The sequence below is a fragment of the Magnolia sinica genome, chromosome 4 (assembly GCF_029962835.1).
Source record: "Magnolia sinica isolate HGM2019 chromosome 4, MsV1, whole genome shotgun sequence".
NCBI classification, from domain to species: Eukaryota; Viridiplantae; Streptophyta; class Magnoliopsida; order Magnoliales; family Magnoliaceae; genus Magnolia; species Magnolia sinica.
In genome coordinates, this window is record NC_080576.1 from 53,495,838 (window position 1) to 53,512,176 (window position 16,339).

Below are 16,339 nucleotides of genomic sequence, written 5' to 3' on the forward strand. Positions count from 1 at the left end.
ATGAAGAGACTTAGGTTTTGGACTTCCTCGAAGTTTCAAGATTATCCTTCTTGGTGGTTTCCTTCTTACCCGGTATGCTCTTGGGTGGAAGAGGACTCAATCTAATTTTCTTGCCCTCAAATATGAATGTACAAATAAGCGGCCGAATATTATAATGTACAAGTCAAATAACCAGGGCTTACCTAAGATGATGTGGCGACATCCATGGGAACCACATCGCACCACAACGAATCCTTATATGACCCAAACTAGATAGGGATACAACATCGGTGTGAGATCGGAATGGAGGACTCATCAACCCACGACACTTTGTAGGGCTGAGGGTGAGATTTGTCTTTCAAGCCCAATCGACTCACAACTCTAGTAGAGATCAGTGTTCGAAATATCGGTATCGCACAATGTATCGCACCCTTGGGATACAGATACGTATCGGTTATCGCACGGGATATATCGTTTGTATCGCATAGTTTATCGCACTTTTTGGGAAACATGGGGAAACATTGAGAAAATGGTTGAATTTTTTAATGAAACTTTGAGGATTGTTAAAAAGACCCTTAATACACACTTTTAAATCATAATATCTCAAAAAAAAAGATGCACATAATAAATTTCCTTTGTATAGGTTCCTAAGTTATGCGATGTTTAACTGAACTAACGCAACTATTTTTAAATTGAACGGTGTAGATATTGCTCTAATATGAACTAATATGGTCTCTAAAAATAGATAAACGGTGTAGATATAATAAATACATCACTTTGGGCCCATGTAACTTTAATCTCCTTTGAACCGTTCATGCAACCGGAGCACGAGGAGCATCAGTGCTCATCTTTGCACGTCACGGACGCGGATTGCGTGGGAAATCGGATTGCAACTGAGTTACTTGGGCCCACCTTGAATGTATGTGATCTATCCACACCATCCATTCGTTTTTCCATCTAATTTAAGCGGTTGAGCCAAAAATTGAATCATATCCAAAGATCAAGTGGACCATACCAGAGGAAACAACAGGGATAATGATATCCACCGTTGAAACCTTGTTAGGCCCAACAATGATGTTTATTTGTCATCCAACCTATTCATAAGATCGTACAGACATGGATGAAGGGAAAAAATAAATATAAACTTGATCCAAAATTTATGTGGCCCCCAAGAAATTTTCAACGGTAGACGTTCAATTCAACTGTTTCCTATGGTGTGGTCCATTTGAACATTGTATATGTTTCATTTTTGGGTTGAAGCCCTAGAATTATCTATTAAAATAGATGGACGGAGCAGATAAAATACATAAATCATGGTGGACCATACAGAGTTTACTCAGCACACTAAGCGTAGTGAGTTACTCCGTACAGTAATTGGATTGCGTACTAAGTTACTCAGTATGCTTTTATCGTACTGAGTAAACTCAGTTGGGCCTACTATGAATTTATGTGGTTTATCCACACCGTCCATCCATTTTTACAGATAATTTTAGGGGTTGATCCCAAAATTGAAGTAAATACAAAGCTCAAGTGGACCATTACATAGGAAACAGTGTGGAATAATGATTTCCACCGTTGAAACCTTCCTAGTGTCTAAAGTAATTTTTATTTGTCATCCAACCTGTTCGTAAGATCACAAAGACATGGATGAAGAGAAACCACAAACTTCAGCTTGATCCAAAACTTCTTTGGTCTCCAAAATTTTTTTAATGGTAGAGGTTCAATCAAATTGTTTCCTGTGGTGTGGTCCACTTGAGATTTTAATTTGCTTCGTTTTTAGGTCAGGCCCTAAATTTATCTTTTAACATAGATTAACGGAGTGGATAAAATAAATAAATAACAGCGGACCCCACACAGTTTACTCTGACAGTAGGCCACTCAAGACGCAATCCGCTTCCAACGCGGACATCAAGTCACGTCACCAAGTTACGTGGGTCCCACCACGATGTATTTTTTTATCCACACCGTCCATCCATTTGACAGATCATTTTAGGGGTGAGCCAAAAAATGAGTGATCCAGAGCTCGAGTGGACCCTACCACGAAAAGCGATGGAGAGAGTGACGTTCACCATTAAAAATTTCTTGAGGGCCACAAGAGATGGATGATTAAGATGATATTTGTGTTTTCCGTTATTCCATATCTTTCTGGACTTATGAACAGATTATATCACAAATAAACATTATGATGGGACCTCAAGAATGCTACGAGTTTCAATGGTGGGCGTCACTCTCTCCGCTTTTTTCTGTGGCGGGGTCCACTAAAGATTTATATCTACATCATTGTTTGTGTCATGCCCTAAAAAATTATTTCCAAATTAACGAACGGTGTAGATACGACACACACATTACCGTAGGACCCACAGAACATGGACACCACTTTATATGATTGTACATTGAGTAACTCAGTACGCTTAGCGTACTGTGTAAACTCATGTGAGGTCCACCACGATTTATGTATTTTATCTGCTCCGTCCATACATTTTAATAGATAATTTCAGGGCTTTAGCCCAAAAATAAACCATATACAATGTTTAAATGGGCCACACCTTACAAAATAGTTGAATTGAACATCCACCGTTGAAATGCCATTTTTGGCCACAATATTAAATTTAGATGACTGATAAACATCACTGCAGGGCCCACATGATCTTATTAAATTCGTATTTTCTTTTAATCCACGTCCATATGATCTTATTAACGGTTTCGATGACTGATAAACATCACTGCAGGGGCCAAAAAGGTTTCAACGGTGGAAATCAGTGTCACCACTGTTTCCTGTGGTATGATCCACTTCCCGTTCTAATTTTTGGGATCAACCCATTATTTTAGATGGGAAAACAGATGGACGGTGTGGATAGACCACATACATTAAAGGTGGGCCCCAACTGAGTTTACTGAGTACGATAGGAGCGTGCTCAGTAAACCACACCCACGCCGATCCCCATTTTCACCCCTCCCGCCCCATCTTCATTTTCCCTCTCTGTCACGAGCGCTCTCCCTCTCCTTCACGCAGCGAGGTACTCTCTCTCTCTCTCTCCTTCACGCAGCGAGGTACTTTCTCTCTCTCTCTCTCTCTCTCTCTCTCTCTCTTTCTTTTCTAATTCAAAATTTTTTGATTTTCCACAACCCACGGCATCGGGGTGGGTTGTATTGGTGATATCGGCGATATCAACGATGTATCGCATGATGTCGACGATATATCGCACGATATCGACGATAATATCGTACGATATCTGAAGTTTTGGATTTTTGGTATCTTCCGGGTGTTATCGGCGGAGTTTCGTCTTGCACTGGTGCGATACCGATAATATCGGCCGATATATCGGCCGATAGTATCGATATTTCGAACACTGGTAGAGATCACATTGGCACAACTGCCACTGTCCTTGATCACTTTACAATTCTTTTCTCCGCACGTGGTATAAGTGTAAAAGATCGTGTTCCTACCCCAATTATCATTTTCTTTAGCTTGGGCAAAGGCGCATCTAACTACTGCAAGAGTGTGGGCCTGCTGATCATCAAACTCCTCATCACTAACACCAATATCAGGCTCATGTTCCTCTACGTCGCAATTGTCCTTGTCATCCTCACCTGCCTCATCTATCATAAGAGTTTTACATCTTTCTTTGTTTGGACATTCCTTTGCGAGGTGACCATAATCATTGCAACGGAAACACTACATGTGCTCACTTCCCTTTGAACTAGTGCTGACTAGACCCTTACCTTTAATATCTCTGTTATAGGTAGGAGCACCAGTTGGGGCTTTGGTCTGACTTCCAGGGTTAGGTTTTGACTCCTTGAGGAGCAACCCTGCTACTGGAATCATGAGACCCAAACCGCTGCATGGTCTGTTGCACTAGCTATCGCTCTACCTTAAGGTAGGCCTCTAGTGTACCAACATCATGAGGGATGAGCTCATAGCTAATTTCAGGGCAAATTTCAGGGCACAGGCCCGTTCTAAAACGGGACAGGGTCACAGTAGGGGACTCATCGACATCACATCGCATCATGTACTCGAATCTCTCGATGTCATCCGATACAGACATCGACCCTTGCTTCAAGGACTGCCACTGGTCCAAAAGGCGATCACGGTTGAAGAGTAGGACGTATTTTTCTGTAAGTTCTTTCATCTTAACCCATGATGTATTGGGTTCATCTCCACGCCGCTCTGCCTTCTGTTCTGTATTGGTCCGGAATAACTTGGCTTGACCCATAACTTCATCTTAGCCAATCTCGCTCAATGGCGATCTGACATATCATGTCACTCGAAGAAGTGGTCCATGTCAGCTAGGCAGTCAAGGAAATGCTTAGGGTTCAAGCGGCCATCAAAACTGGTAACATTGACTTTGACGCTCTTCATAACCATTTCCTCAGGGTCGTAACGATCTCACAACTCTCTACGGGGTACGTGGGTGCGCGGTCCTACGTGACCTAGTCCTTGACTAAAGTTCCTATTACGACCCCTAATGGGTTCTACTGGGACTGGACCCCGCTCAACTGGGTCCTCATCCATTGGTTCTCTTGCCTGAGATTGGTGGTCTTCCCCGGTGACGGGGGTACCATGAGAGGTAGCCTCTAGCCGTGTGATATGTTGGTTGTTGGCAGTCAATTATGCGACAGTGGTCTTATTGTGCATCTCAATGGCCGTCAAATGACAATTAATCTCTTCGAGAGTCTCGACAATTTGATTTGAGTTCATGGTGGGGAATAAACCAAAACCACGACCTGTTCCCATTTGCATATACTAAACGACCCTAATGAGAGACAACCTAGCTGAATGTGTAATATATGATGAATGCGGTGCACAAAAAAAATCAGATTTGACAGCGCTCAATGTGATGCTATATGATGCACGTGTTCAATGTGATGCTATATGATGCACATGTGTTCCATGTATGATGACCCTTAGTACCTCAAACCCTATGGACAACCCTAGAATGATTCTAATAAGGCTAAAACTGAAAAATCAGCAACTAGGTGTCTTAAAGTCACTAAATCTGAAAATTCCAGGAATATAGTACTTTGAAAACACCCAAGCAGAAAATTCAACAAACCAAATTAGAAAATTCAACAAGCTATATGCTCTACTATGGGTATAGGAATTTCGTTGAACACCTACCCTACGCTAGACCTAGGCTCTGATACCAAATTTAATGTAGGATGATGGAAACTACCCTACGATGCAAGATAAGAGATCAATTTATATATTAATTTCAATAATCAACATGTAAAATTAAACATAACCACATAATAAATTCAAAAATTCAGATTTATTACACGAAGGTCCTATGTTATCACATACGCGGTCCACGAAAATATAAAATAATTCAAGAGTGACCCACTTAGAAGTAGTGACTTTCAATATAGCGTGGGTAATGCAACAATCATGTGGATAGACAAAGATGCAACCAAAATTCTAGTTTGAGGAAAGTTTCACAAAAATTCATATTTTCATTAGAGTTTTGTATTCATGGATAGAGATTTAGGAATTGAGTTTTTAGGGATTCAAAGGATTTAGGTATTAAAGAGTTTTGGAGGAAAATCAAAGAGGGAAGAAAACCCCAAACGGGGCCCCACATGTGTCTAGGTGAAGGAGAAGAAAGAGAGGGAGGATTGAGTGGGGTTTTGATGGGTTTAAAAGGTTGTAATGGGAAGATGAGAAGAAGAAGAATACCTTTTGAAGAAGAGAAAGATGAATAATGTACCTTGGGGAATCCACCACCAAACATGCTTCTACTCCTTCCACAATTCAACTGGGAGGGTTTCAACCTAAAACACAAGGGAAAATTCTTTCACACGAGAGCATTTTTTTTTTTTTTTTCAATAACATCACTAGGGTTGGACCACCAAACCCTCCCCCGCTCCCCCCCCCCCCCGGTGTTTTTTTATTAAAAATTTGGAACTAAGAATTCAGAATAATTATAATTATGCCACTCACTTAAGTGAAATAGCCAATCATCTAAAATATGAAAGTTAAAATACTTATTATCAATATCAACCATCAAATAAATCCTAAAAATAACAAAAAACATAAAGAAAGCAAGATTAGAGTCCAAGGAGCCTGGATCTAAAAGATCTGATGGCCTGATCGACTCCAACGGTCGGATGGACACGAAATAAAAATAATATGACTAAAATGGTCTCTGAAGCAGCCCGCATGCATCATTCCAAAGTGGGGTTTTCTTGATGCACGTCCAATGCATGTGGGGTCTTCAAAATGGCTCGGCGGGCCCCATCTAGAAATCGTCTCCCATCTATAAAGAAAGTTGTGTTGATGTGGGTGATCGTCTCCGCCTCTGGTATATCCGAGTAGGTCCTCTGATGTCTCCATCATGTGGGCCCCTCTCTTTCGGAGGGATTTATTGGACATTGAGATAGGCGAGGTAGCTCGTCTCTTGGACCTTTTAAAATCTTTTAAGCTAGAGTTTCAGTTAGAAGATCGTATTTTCTGGGGGAGACACTGTTCCAGATAGTTTTCTGTCAATCACTTTGCAATATCATTTTCGACTCAGGTTCTATTCTCCCCTCTTCCCCGTTCCACCATTGGTTCTACAATGTGCTAGCTGGAGTGGCGGTGTCTGTTTGGCTCGTTGGCAGAAAAAGGATTCTCATAGTTGACAACTTGCAGAGAAGAGCCCTCCCTCATCCTTCGCAATGTTTGCTTGTTGTGCATGAAAGATGAAGAGACGATTGACCGCTTGTTCATTAATTGTTCATTTGTGGCCAAACCGTGGGATCATTTCCTTGGCCTTCTTCGTATGGATTGGATAATGCTGAAGTCAGTTAAAATGCTTCTTTCAGCTTGGTATGGGGGAGGATCGTGGAGACTTCTAATCATGCCTGTATTTAGGGTAATTTGGGGAGCGAGAAATGGGAGATGTTTTCGTAACTCTCAAGTTGTGCCTGCTGAGGTCATTCATAAAATCAAAGGCCTCCTTTTGGATTGGGCGGGAAATGTACAGGCAGCTTCGGTTGTTTGTTCTTTAGTTGTTTTGGTTTCTTTTCTTTGGGTTGTATTCTTTTCTCGCTTTTCGCGAGCTTCTTAATAAATTGTTGTTACCACTACAAAAAAAAAAAAAAAAAAAAAATGTAGAATGGACCCTAGTCCACTAATAGGTCAAGCTATTTGACAACTCTCTCATCAAAGAATGGTATGATCCACTGATACATGTTAAAAATACAGAAAAAAAGAAGAAGATAGATTTTAATATTTCAAAAATTTTTGTACTTTCCAATTTTATTTTTTTCAAGACTACTCCTATTATTATTATTATTATTATTATTATTATTATTATTATTTTATGTAGAAATAAAAAAAGGCTGATATGAGTCCAATGCACCTCTTATTGTATCTTTTTTGGGCCCGGGTGATATTATGACTAACAGATTCTCATCAGCAAGTTAAGCTGACTGACAGCATTCTCATCAAAGAACGATCTGATACACCATTTAATTCATGTTAAAAGCACAAGAAAAAAGATAGATTCTAATGTTTTTTTTTTAAAAAATTCCTATTTTTCAAGATCTTTTTGTGCAAAAAGGAAAAACAGCCAATAACGCATGTATCAGCTGATATGGGTCCAACACTTCCTCTATTGTGTCATATTTGGTCCTGGCGTTACAGCCACAGATACAAAATTGGGGCCCCTGAAAGTGATATTAAAAACCTTGCTTTTGATTAAAGGGAAAACTGAGGTTTTAGATGTTTGTTGGTGGATTGTAGTTAAAGAGTTCAGTGAATTAATTGTTCATGCCCATGCATGGTAAGGTTTGCAGCTGGTTTGATACAATTGCATGTGAAAAAAAGAGTAGTTTTTCCCCTCCTTATTCTCTCTTTTTTTTTTTTTTTTTTTTTTTTTTTTTTTTGCAGTAGCTGGTGTATACTCTTGTTTGCAAATGGTCTGGTGATGCTCTAGGGCTGTTGTAGTTACGATACAGCAGCATAAGAATTAAAAGTATCTAAAGATACTCTTGTTTGAAAGAATCCTGATTATGGGAGCCATGCATGGTGTTGAACCTCCTGTAGGTGAGCACAGGTCAAGGGGTACCCTGGCTGATACTCTGGAAGAGTCTAGCAGGGGAGTAACTCAAAGAAGAACCGAAGGATGTTCGATTTATGATGTATTGCAATATGTCAAGAGTGAGAGAGCTAAAGCTTTGCCAAAGTCCTAGAGAAGGACATGAACAAGAACACAAGAATGCTTTCTGGTGGGCCTAAAGCACATAGATGCTTGAGAGGATATGAGGATCAGGACTGATATGCTATTGGGGTCCGCAGGACCGCAGGGCACAACCGTCCCATGGGCCATGCATGCATGTTGGATGTGGCTAATCTTTTACCCATTGACCCTCTTTTTTTTTTTTTTGGTAAACTGTGGCTCATCTGGCAAGCTGACTGGTCAGATTATTGGTCCATGCACAGACATGATGGCCCAACCTGATGGATGCTTGGACCTCGCACAATTGCACCATATTAGCATGTGGTATCGATTGTAGATGTGTTGGGGCAAACTAGTCAATTTTGAAACCCATTGTACAAATCTTGTGATGTTGATGGCTTCTTGTTTTAAGTTTTAACCCTATAAAAAAAAGTCCATTTTGTGCCCCATCCATGGTTCTGAATTTAAGCACTCACTGCCCTCGAAAAGATCATTCCCGTTGGTTAGGCAGTAGCACCATGCATTCCATTTCCCCTATGCATTCCATTTTAATTTGAAAGGTAACACTACCAGGGATTGAACCCTGGATATCACTCACACACACTGCACTATCTCTAGCAGCTCATCTAATGAGCTGGAGACCCGGCATATTTATTTGAAGTTTTCCATGATAATACCTTGCAAATTACTAGCTTAACAGTGTTTTTATTGCTTGTGCCTTTTTACATTATTCCATTTATGCCAATGCTATTCCCATCTCCTTCCATACATTCAAATCTGAGGGGTTTTCTAATGACAAATGATCCAGTGCTCCTAGTTGCATTGGTTCACTTGGACAGTCCAATCAATGGCCTGAAGTCTTATCCCTTCTGATATTATTATTAGAGCATTCAATTAGTATGAGAAGGCTATCTGAACTGTTCTATTAAGTGCTGAACACATTTCATGGACTAGAAAAAATCGCACTGATTGGATGATCCAATCCATCCTTGATTTTGGCCTCGTTTTCGATAGCCATCCCATCTTCAAGCAATGGATGGGATGGTTATGGTTGCTTAACAAAAGTGATTCTTTATGATCGTAAGCAATCTATAATGAACCCTGACAAATAGATGGATTAAATAGTTGATTCAACCTATTTTTGTGTAAACATTTTTGGCCATCCATATTAAAGGCCATTTATCAGATGGTCAATATTTGTCAGATCAGTGTGATGTTTGCATGGCAGTCAATGAAATATGCTTTGATGTAATTAACTATCTGGATCAATGGATTGGACCGTCTAAGTGTCACAATGCAACTAGGAGCACTATAACTTATACTGCTATGTGAGCACTGGAGCATTTCTCTTTTCCAATTGCATTGTAATATCTTTTTGCTTTTTCGACAGAGCTGGAAGTCTGACAACAGTGAATATGACCAACCATCCAGTAAAGGCACCTCATGGTTCAAAACACAATGGGCCAATGGAACAAAAAGTTCCCATGAATCTCGTTGGGAAAGTTATAGGAGCCGTCTTAAAGGTACCTTAAAAATTTCAAGATCTTAAATCTCTACTTCTCTTTTGATATAACCTTGTGTGTGCTTCTTTCATTCCCGGAGATGCATGGCATGTTTGTTTCTTTAGAGGAAACTGGAGCATACTGTAGGCATCTATCTCCATTGGGGTCACAGAACATTACAAAATAAATTCTGATAAAAAAAAATGCATTCTTTTGAAGGTAGAATAAAAGAGATATGATCCAGCGTTTTCAGAGCAGTACAGGTTATAGAGATCCCAGTTGTGCTGGGACACTTGGACAGTCCAATTGATCAATCTGGACCGTCTACTAGGTTCATCATACAGTTTCATGGGCTACAAACTTCTCCATAAGTTGGGTTCTTTTTTATAGCGATCCATTTTCCAAGCTATGGATTGGATGGTTAGGAGTTCTTGATGAAAGTTAGTCTTTTAAACCATAAGCAGTCAATGATGGATCCCAAAAAATAGATGACAAACTGTTGATTTGGCCTACTTGTCGACAAATTATCTTAACCGTTCATTTTGTAGGCCATTGATCCAATGGTTGGAATTGTTAGATTGGTGTGTTTTTTACTTGATAGCCTATGAAGTGTGTTCTGGACCTTATGGACATCTCAGATCGATTGTTGGTTTGTCCAAATGTCCCAATGCAACTAAGAGCACTATTAACTTATAGTGCTCTGAGAGCACTAGATTATTCCTAAGAATAAAATATAGGCAGTGGTTTTTTGAAGTTTATCTATTCGTACTTATTTAGACTTACAGGAAACTTTAGTCATACCTGTAATGGGACTCATGCATTTGAGTTCGGCAAATGACTTGCTTCACATGTGCCAACGTGGCACATGAATGAGATCCTAGTGTTCATAAGGCAGGCCCCACGTGTTTGTGCTCCGACTCGAAAGTCAGGCCATCTGTTTGTTATATATACCACACATGTTCATTGATTGTGACAAGCATCCAATTTTTAGTTGTCATTTTTTCCCTCATACACGTGCCTCACCAAATGAGTGAACCAGCCTAATTTTTAGGCCAGGTGGCATACATGGTCGGGCCCGCTAGTGCATGACTCCTGGTTTTGTGCTGAAGTTTGTGTTTGAATACAAAGTTGAACTTTGGAGATTAGGAAAACATGGTTTTTCTCTTGTCCAGGAAGAAGAGGTTTCGAGTTCTGCTGCAGTGATGATGATGATGTCGAGACCATATTTCGATCTTCATTTGGAGGGGAGCGATTCTTTTATTGGTCCTTTAGCAGCTCAGAGAATTTTCAGAGGAATTCATCGGGCTACTCTAACTATAAATGCTCTTGGAGGAGCAGGATGGAAGATGAATATGATTCCACAGATTATAACAGTTGTGGATCTGATTTGGCTTCCGATCGGCTTGCCCTTGGATTGAGTGCTTCTGGTCCACTCAAACTTGAAGAAGTTAAAAGCGCGTAAGCTTTTGTGATATTTTCTTGTTCTTAGCATTCACTTGCCATCAGAAAATGCTTGGTTATTCTACCTCTGTTTTCATTTTTTTCTTGAAATTATTAACAGCCATTTAAATGCTATTTCTTAAAAAAAGAAAAAAATGCCATTTAAATGCCCATTTCTGATGCTTTAAATTCTCTCGATATTGTTTCCTGTTTCAGATATCGAGCCTGTGCTCTAAGATGGCATCCAGATCGTCATCAAGGTTCTTCGAAGGTATTTGAATCAATATGCCTCTCTCTCTCTCTCTCTCTCTCTCTCTCTCTCATTCATTTGCCTTCTCACAAACGACATTGATTATGACGACCTTCCCCTTTAGAGGTTTGGCAGGCCCAATGTATAGTCCCTCTAGATGCAACGTGTGTGCCAACCTGATCAGCAAGTGGGACATCTGACCAGTGCATAAAGTGCCACCCAACATGAAAATGACCTGGTGCAGAGCTAAGGCTAGTCCGCTTGTAAGCTGCTCTGGTCCTAGTACAAAATCAATGGATGGTTTAAAAGAAACTTGCCTACAGTCCACATTCAGTGTACGCTTGTGGCCTGTCTGATGAGTGGAGGAGCTGATGTTGCCAACGGTCATCTTCATGGCGCTGCCATCTTATGCACTGCTCAGATATTCCACATGCTTTCCAGGTTGGCATTACCTGATGTGTGTAAAGGTTGAGGTAGAGAGTGTCGTTTTAAATACCGGGTATTGTCCCACCAATTACCAATGCAATATGGGCCAATGCAGCCCTATATTGGCCCGTATTGGTCCCGTGTTGCGTATTGGGGTGGACCAATACAACCTATTGTAACGGATATTTAAAATCATGGTAGAAGGTGCTTGTGGGGCTAGTGAAACTTTGTTTGTTTGTGTGTGTGTGTGTGTGTGTGTGTGTGTGTGTGTGTGTGAAAGAGCAAATAGTGTGTAGTGTTGCATTCACTCCTCTGAAGCGTGACCAAACTACATGTTAGCTCTAGATTTTTAATTAAGGTTGTGCTTGGTTGCACTAGATATCATAATTTCATGATATTTTGCACCAAATTAGGTAGACTAATAATGAAATTTTATTATATCTGCTGCAACCAAGCATAAAATAATAGCAAAAAAGAAAAGAAAAAAAAAAGTAACAAAATCATGAAAACATTAATTGATTTGTTTTAGTGAAAAATAACTTATAGTCTAAGCTAGGTAGCGGGGGCTGCATGCAACTTAAGTTATTTTCATGAATTACATAGCATAACTTACATGCAAGGTGTTCCGTAACGGTAATGGTGGCCGTAACGGCCACCACCGTTACCTTTATGATGGGGGGCATAACGGTTGTTATGGCCCCGTAACGGCCGTTACGGTCTCTCTTTTTTTTTATATTTTATTTATTGAAAAAAACCCGTAAAACCTGTATCTGCCCCGTAATGTTGATTAGAAGTATGAAAAACCTGTATATGTCTCGTAATACACCATTAAGGGGATATTATGGCCTTTATAGGGGATGTAAGGTACCGTTAATGGCAATTACGGGTCATTTTTCCATAATGGCTGTTACGGCCCTTATGACCCCGTAACGTGTAATGGTTGCCACTGTTACCTTTACGTAACGGCCTTTACGGCATACCATGCTTAATTCATTGTTTGATTCCAGCTTTTAAGAAATATGATATATATAGATATATATATATATATATATATATATATATATATATATATATATATATGGTACTATGATGTCGACCTCATGGGAACTTCCCATGAGGTTGACCTATGTGGGCCCCACCATGATGTGTATCAAACATCTACCTCATCAGTTAGATGCATCATTCCATAGTGGGCCACGGGCTTAAAATCAAGTCAATCCATAAATTGGGTGGGCCACACTACATACAATAGTTGAGAGGGATTATCCTATATATATATATATATATATATATATATATATATATATATATAGGAAATGGTACAATAATTCGAACATCAACACCGTGCTTTTGATGGGTACCCCTTTAGGTTATGGGATATCCCAAAAATCAGTTGTATAGATTTTTGGATGCGGCTGAAACTTGATCTGACCCCTCATCCAAGTGGGACACACACAATGGATGGACTGGATTTGTGAACCACATCTCAATGGGCCCAATAAATGATTATAAATGTTTTAATGAGAGGATAACCCCTCTCAACTGTTGTACGTGGTGTGGCCCACCCAAGTCATGGGTTGACTTGATTTCTAAGCCCGTGGCCCACCATGGAATGGTGCATCTGGCTGATGGGGTAGATGTTCAACACACATCACAGTGGGGCCCGACACAAATCAATGAAGAGATAAATGCCAGTACGGTCACAACAATTATATTTATATATATATATATATATATATATATATATATATATATATATATATATATATATATATATATATATATATATATATATATATATATATATATATATATATAGGGAAATGGTTCTATGCGGTCGAGCTGTGTGGGCCCCACCATGATGTGGGTCGAACATCAACACCGTGCATTTGACGGGTCTCCTTTAAATTATGGGATATCCTAAAAATCAGCCACAGAACTCTCAGGTGGGCCATGACATCTAAAATCATGTGAAGATATGCCTAAAACATATAAAAGCACTTAGTGGAGCTGACCTTAAACTTAGATGCGTCTAAACTTGGCCAGACCCCTCATCCAAGTGGGACACATAATGGATGGGCTAAATTTGTGAACCACATCTCGGTGGGCCCAACAAATGATTATGAATGTTTCAATGGGAGGTTAACCCCTCTCAACTTTTGTATGTGGTGTGGCGCAAACAAATCATGGATTGACTTGATTTTTAAGCCTGAGGCCCACCATGGAACGGTGCATTTGACCGATGGGGTAGATGTTCGATAGGATCATGGTGGGCCCACACAGCTCAACCTCATGGGAAGTTCCCATGAGGTCGACTGCATAGAACCATTTCCCAATATATATATATATACTCTCAAGTTCAACCAGCTTGGAATTGGGGCAATAATTAATGGTAATAAAATACAAGGGAAAGAAGTAAAAGGGCTGGCATATGGGGTGGGCTCCACCGTGGTGTTTATGTGAAATCCACCGCGACCATCATGTGTGTCACTCCATGTTAGGTCTATGGCCCCAAAATTAGTCCCATTTGTGATTGAGGTGGACCACATAATTAGAGACAATGTACAGGTCAAAGCTCACCCTCCAAATTGCTTCCCTTATTGTGCCATACCTGAATCGCTAATGAGCAATATTTTTGGGCCCTAATGCTATGTTTTAGTGTGACATCCAATAGTTGGAGTGGATTTAGTATAATAATCACGGTGGGCACTGTAAAAATCAAGGGTGGACGTCTTTCCCAATTGTTTCCACTGTTGCTATCCACTTGAATCACAAGTCAATGTGATTTTTTTGATATTGGCCTAAAATGTGATTACACGTCTAATGGTCAGTACAGATCTCACATACACATCACGGTGGACCTCGTAAAAAATCATCGGTGGGCATCCGTAAAACACATTGTGGAGGAAATGAGAAGGTTTAAGGTCCAACTAAAGATAACTTCCAACCAGTGTTCGAAATATCAGTATCGCATTATGTATTGCACCCTTGGGATATGAATACGCATCAATTATCGCATGGGATATATCGGTTGTATCGCGTAATGTATTGCTATTGTTGGAAGCATGGGAAACATTGGAAATTGGTCGAATTTTTCAATAAAATTTCTGTGATTGTTAAAAAAGACATCAATACATACTTACAAATCAAAACATATTACCAAAAACAAGGGCACATGATAGGTTTTCTTTGTATGGGGTCCTAATCTATGCGTTGTCTAACTAAATTGATGCAAGTATATTCAAAGTCTATCCATATAATTTATAAATGTAAGAAGATGTGTAGAAACACAAGCAATACATTCAAAAGCAATAGAAGAATCACTAGATTAGGTTACAGACATATTTGATTTTGATTTTTTTCAATTTTCTGTAACTTGGTTCTTCTCCAAATCTTGAAATCGAAGCTCCCAAAACATGAAAACTCATGGATTTATAACAATTTGAAACTGATTTAACATGATTTACAGAAAAAAAAAAAAGAAGATTGAAAATTAGAAATGCTTGCCGGATCGAACATGCGGGATATATCCCACTACTTGTGTGTTTCGTTTCACACAGGTGGGATACAAGATACATCGTGGGATATATTGGCCGATATCGTTGATATTTAAAACACTACTTCCAACCTTTCATGCATATGCAACATCCAACCCATGTAATAGGTTGAGCATATCATGATCATCATTTTTTGAAAAACTCAGTAATAGCCACTCATTCAGTGAACCACACTTGTGTTTCACAATTTAACAATGTCTAGACGATGCTTTATATGGTGTGGCCCAGTTAACATGCAAATAGGAATGAACAATGCACAAGACAATCCTCATGGTGAGGCCAACTTTCTGGAAGGGCTGGATTTCACATGTACTTAATATTTTTAAAGTTATCATATGGGTGTACTATAGTTTGCGGACCAACATGATGTGAGGCGGTACCCATGTGATTTGGGGCCCGTGAGGGGGGTTTGGCCGAGGTCCTAACCTATGAGATGTGGGGCATGGGCTATGAGATAAAGGGATTGATTCGCCATGCTCTAATAATTCGAGCTTTTAGAGCAAGTAGTTAATTGTCCTGCATCAAATTGGTATTAGAGCGGGAGGTCTTATGTTTGAGACTCTTCATCGGGGTGATTAATGCAGGGGCATTTTCACACCGGGCTCAAGTGGGATTGCTTGTGGGATGCAGGGGCACACTCGGGGTGGGCGGCCCATGTGAGGGGGGTGGCTCATGTGAGGATGCAGGGGCACACTCGGGGTGGGCGGCCCATGTGAGGGGGGTGGCTCGTGTGAAGCAGTACCCATGTGATTTGGGGCACACAAGGGCGGTTCGGCCGAGGTCCTAACCCATGAGATGTAGGGCCTGGGCTATTAGATAAAGGGATTGATTCGCCATGCTCTAACAGTTCGAGCTTTTAGAGCAAGAGGTTAATTGTCTTGCATCATGGGGACCCTTTTCCTTCTCCCTATACATTTATTAACATCAATTAATGTGAATTTCTATGCTGGTTGGACCATTGGGGTTGTTGACCTGTGGTCCACATTGCTGCCTTGCCCTTATCCCTGCTTACTTCACTGGCCCAGA

At 40.2% G+C, this 16,339-nt stretch overlaps 1 protein-coding gene across 4 annotated transcripts in view; it reads left to right on the top strand.

The window, feature by feature from the left end:
- The window catches only part of LOC131243118 (uncharacterized), an 81,600-nt gene that overhangs the window by 54,161 nt on the left and 11,100 nt on the right, over positions 1-16,339 (top strand). For all 4 annotated transcript variants that reach the window (XR_009169877.1, XM_058242230.1, XM_058242229.1 and 1 more), the window contains 3 exons: positions 9,529-9,661; positions 10,813-11,098; positions 11,297-11,351. Coding sequence is in view for 3 of the 4 variants with exons in the window: in XM_058242230.1 (XP_058098213.1) it covers positions 9,529-9,661; positions 10,813-11,098; positions 11,297-11,351 (474 nt within the window). In the remaining variant the exon portion in view is untranslated. The remainder of the gene's footprint in view (positions 1-9,528; positions 9,662-10,812; positions 11,099-11,296; positions 11,352-16,339) is intronic.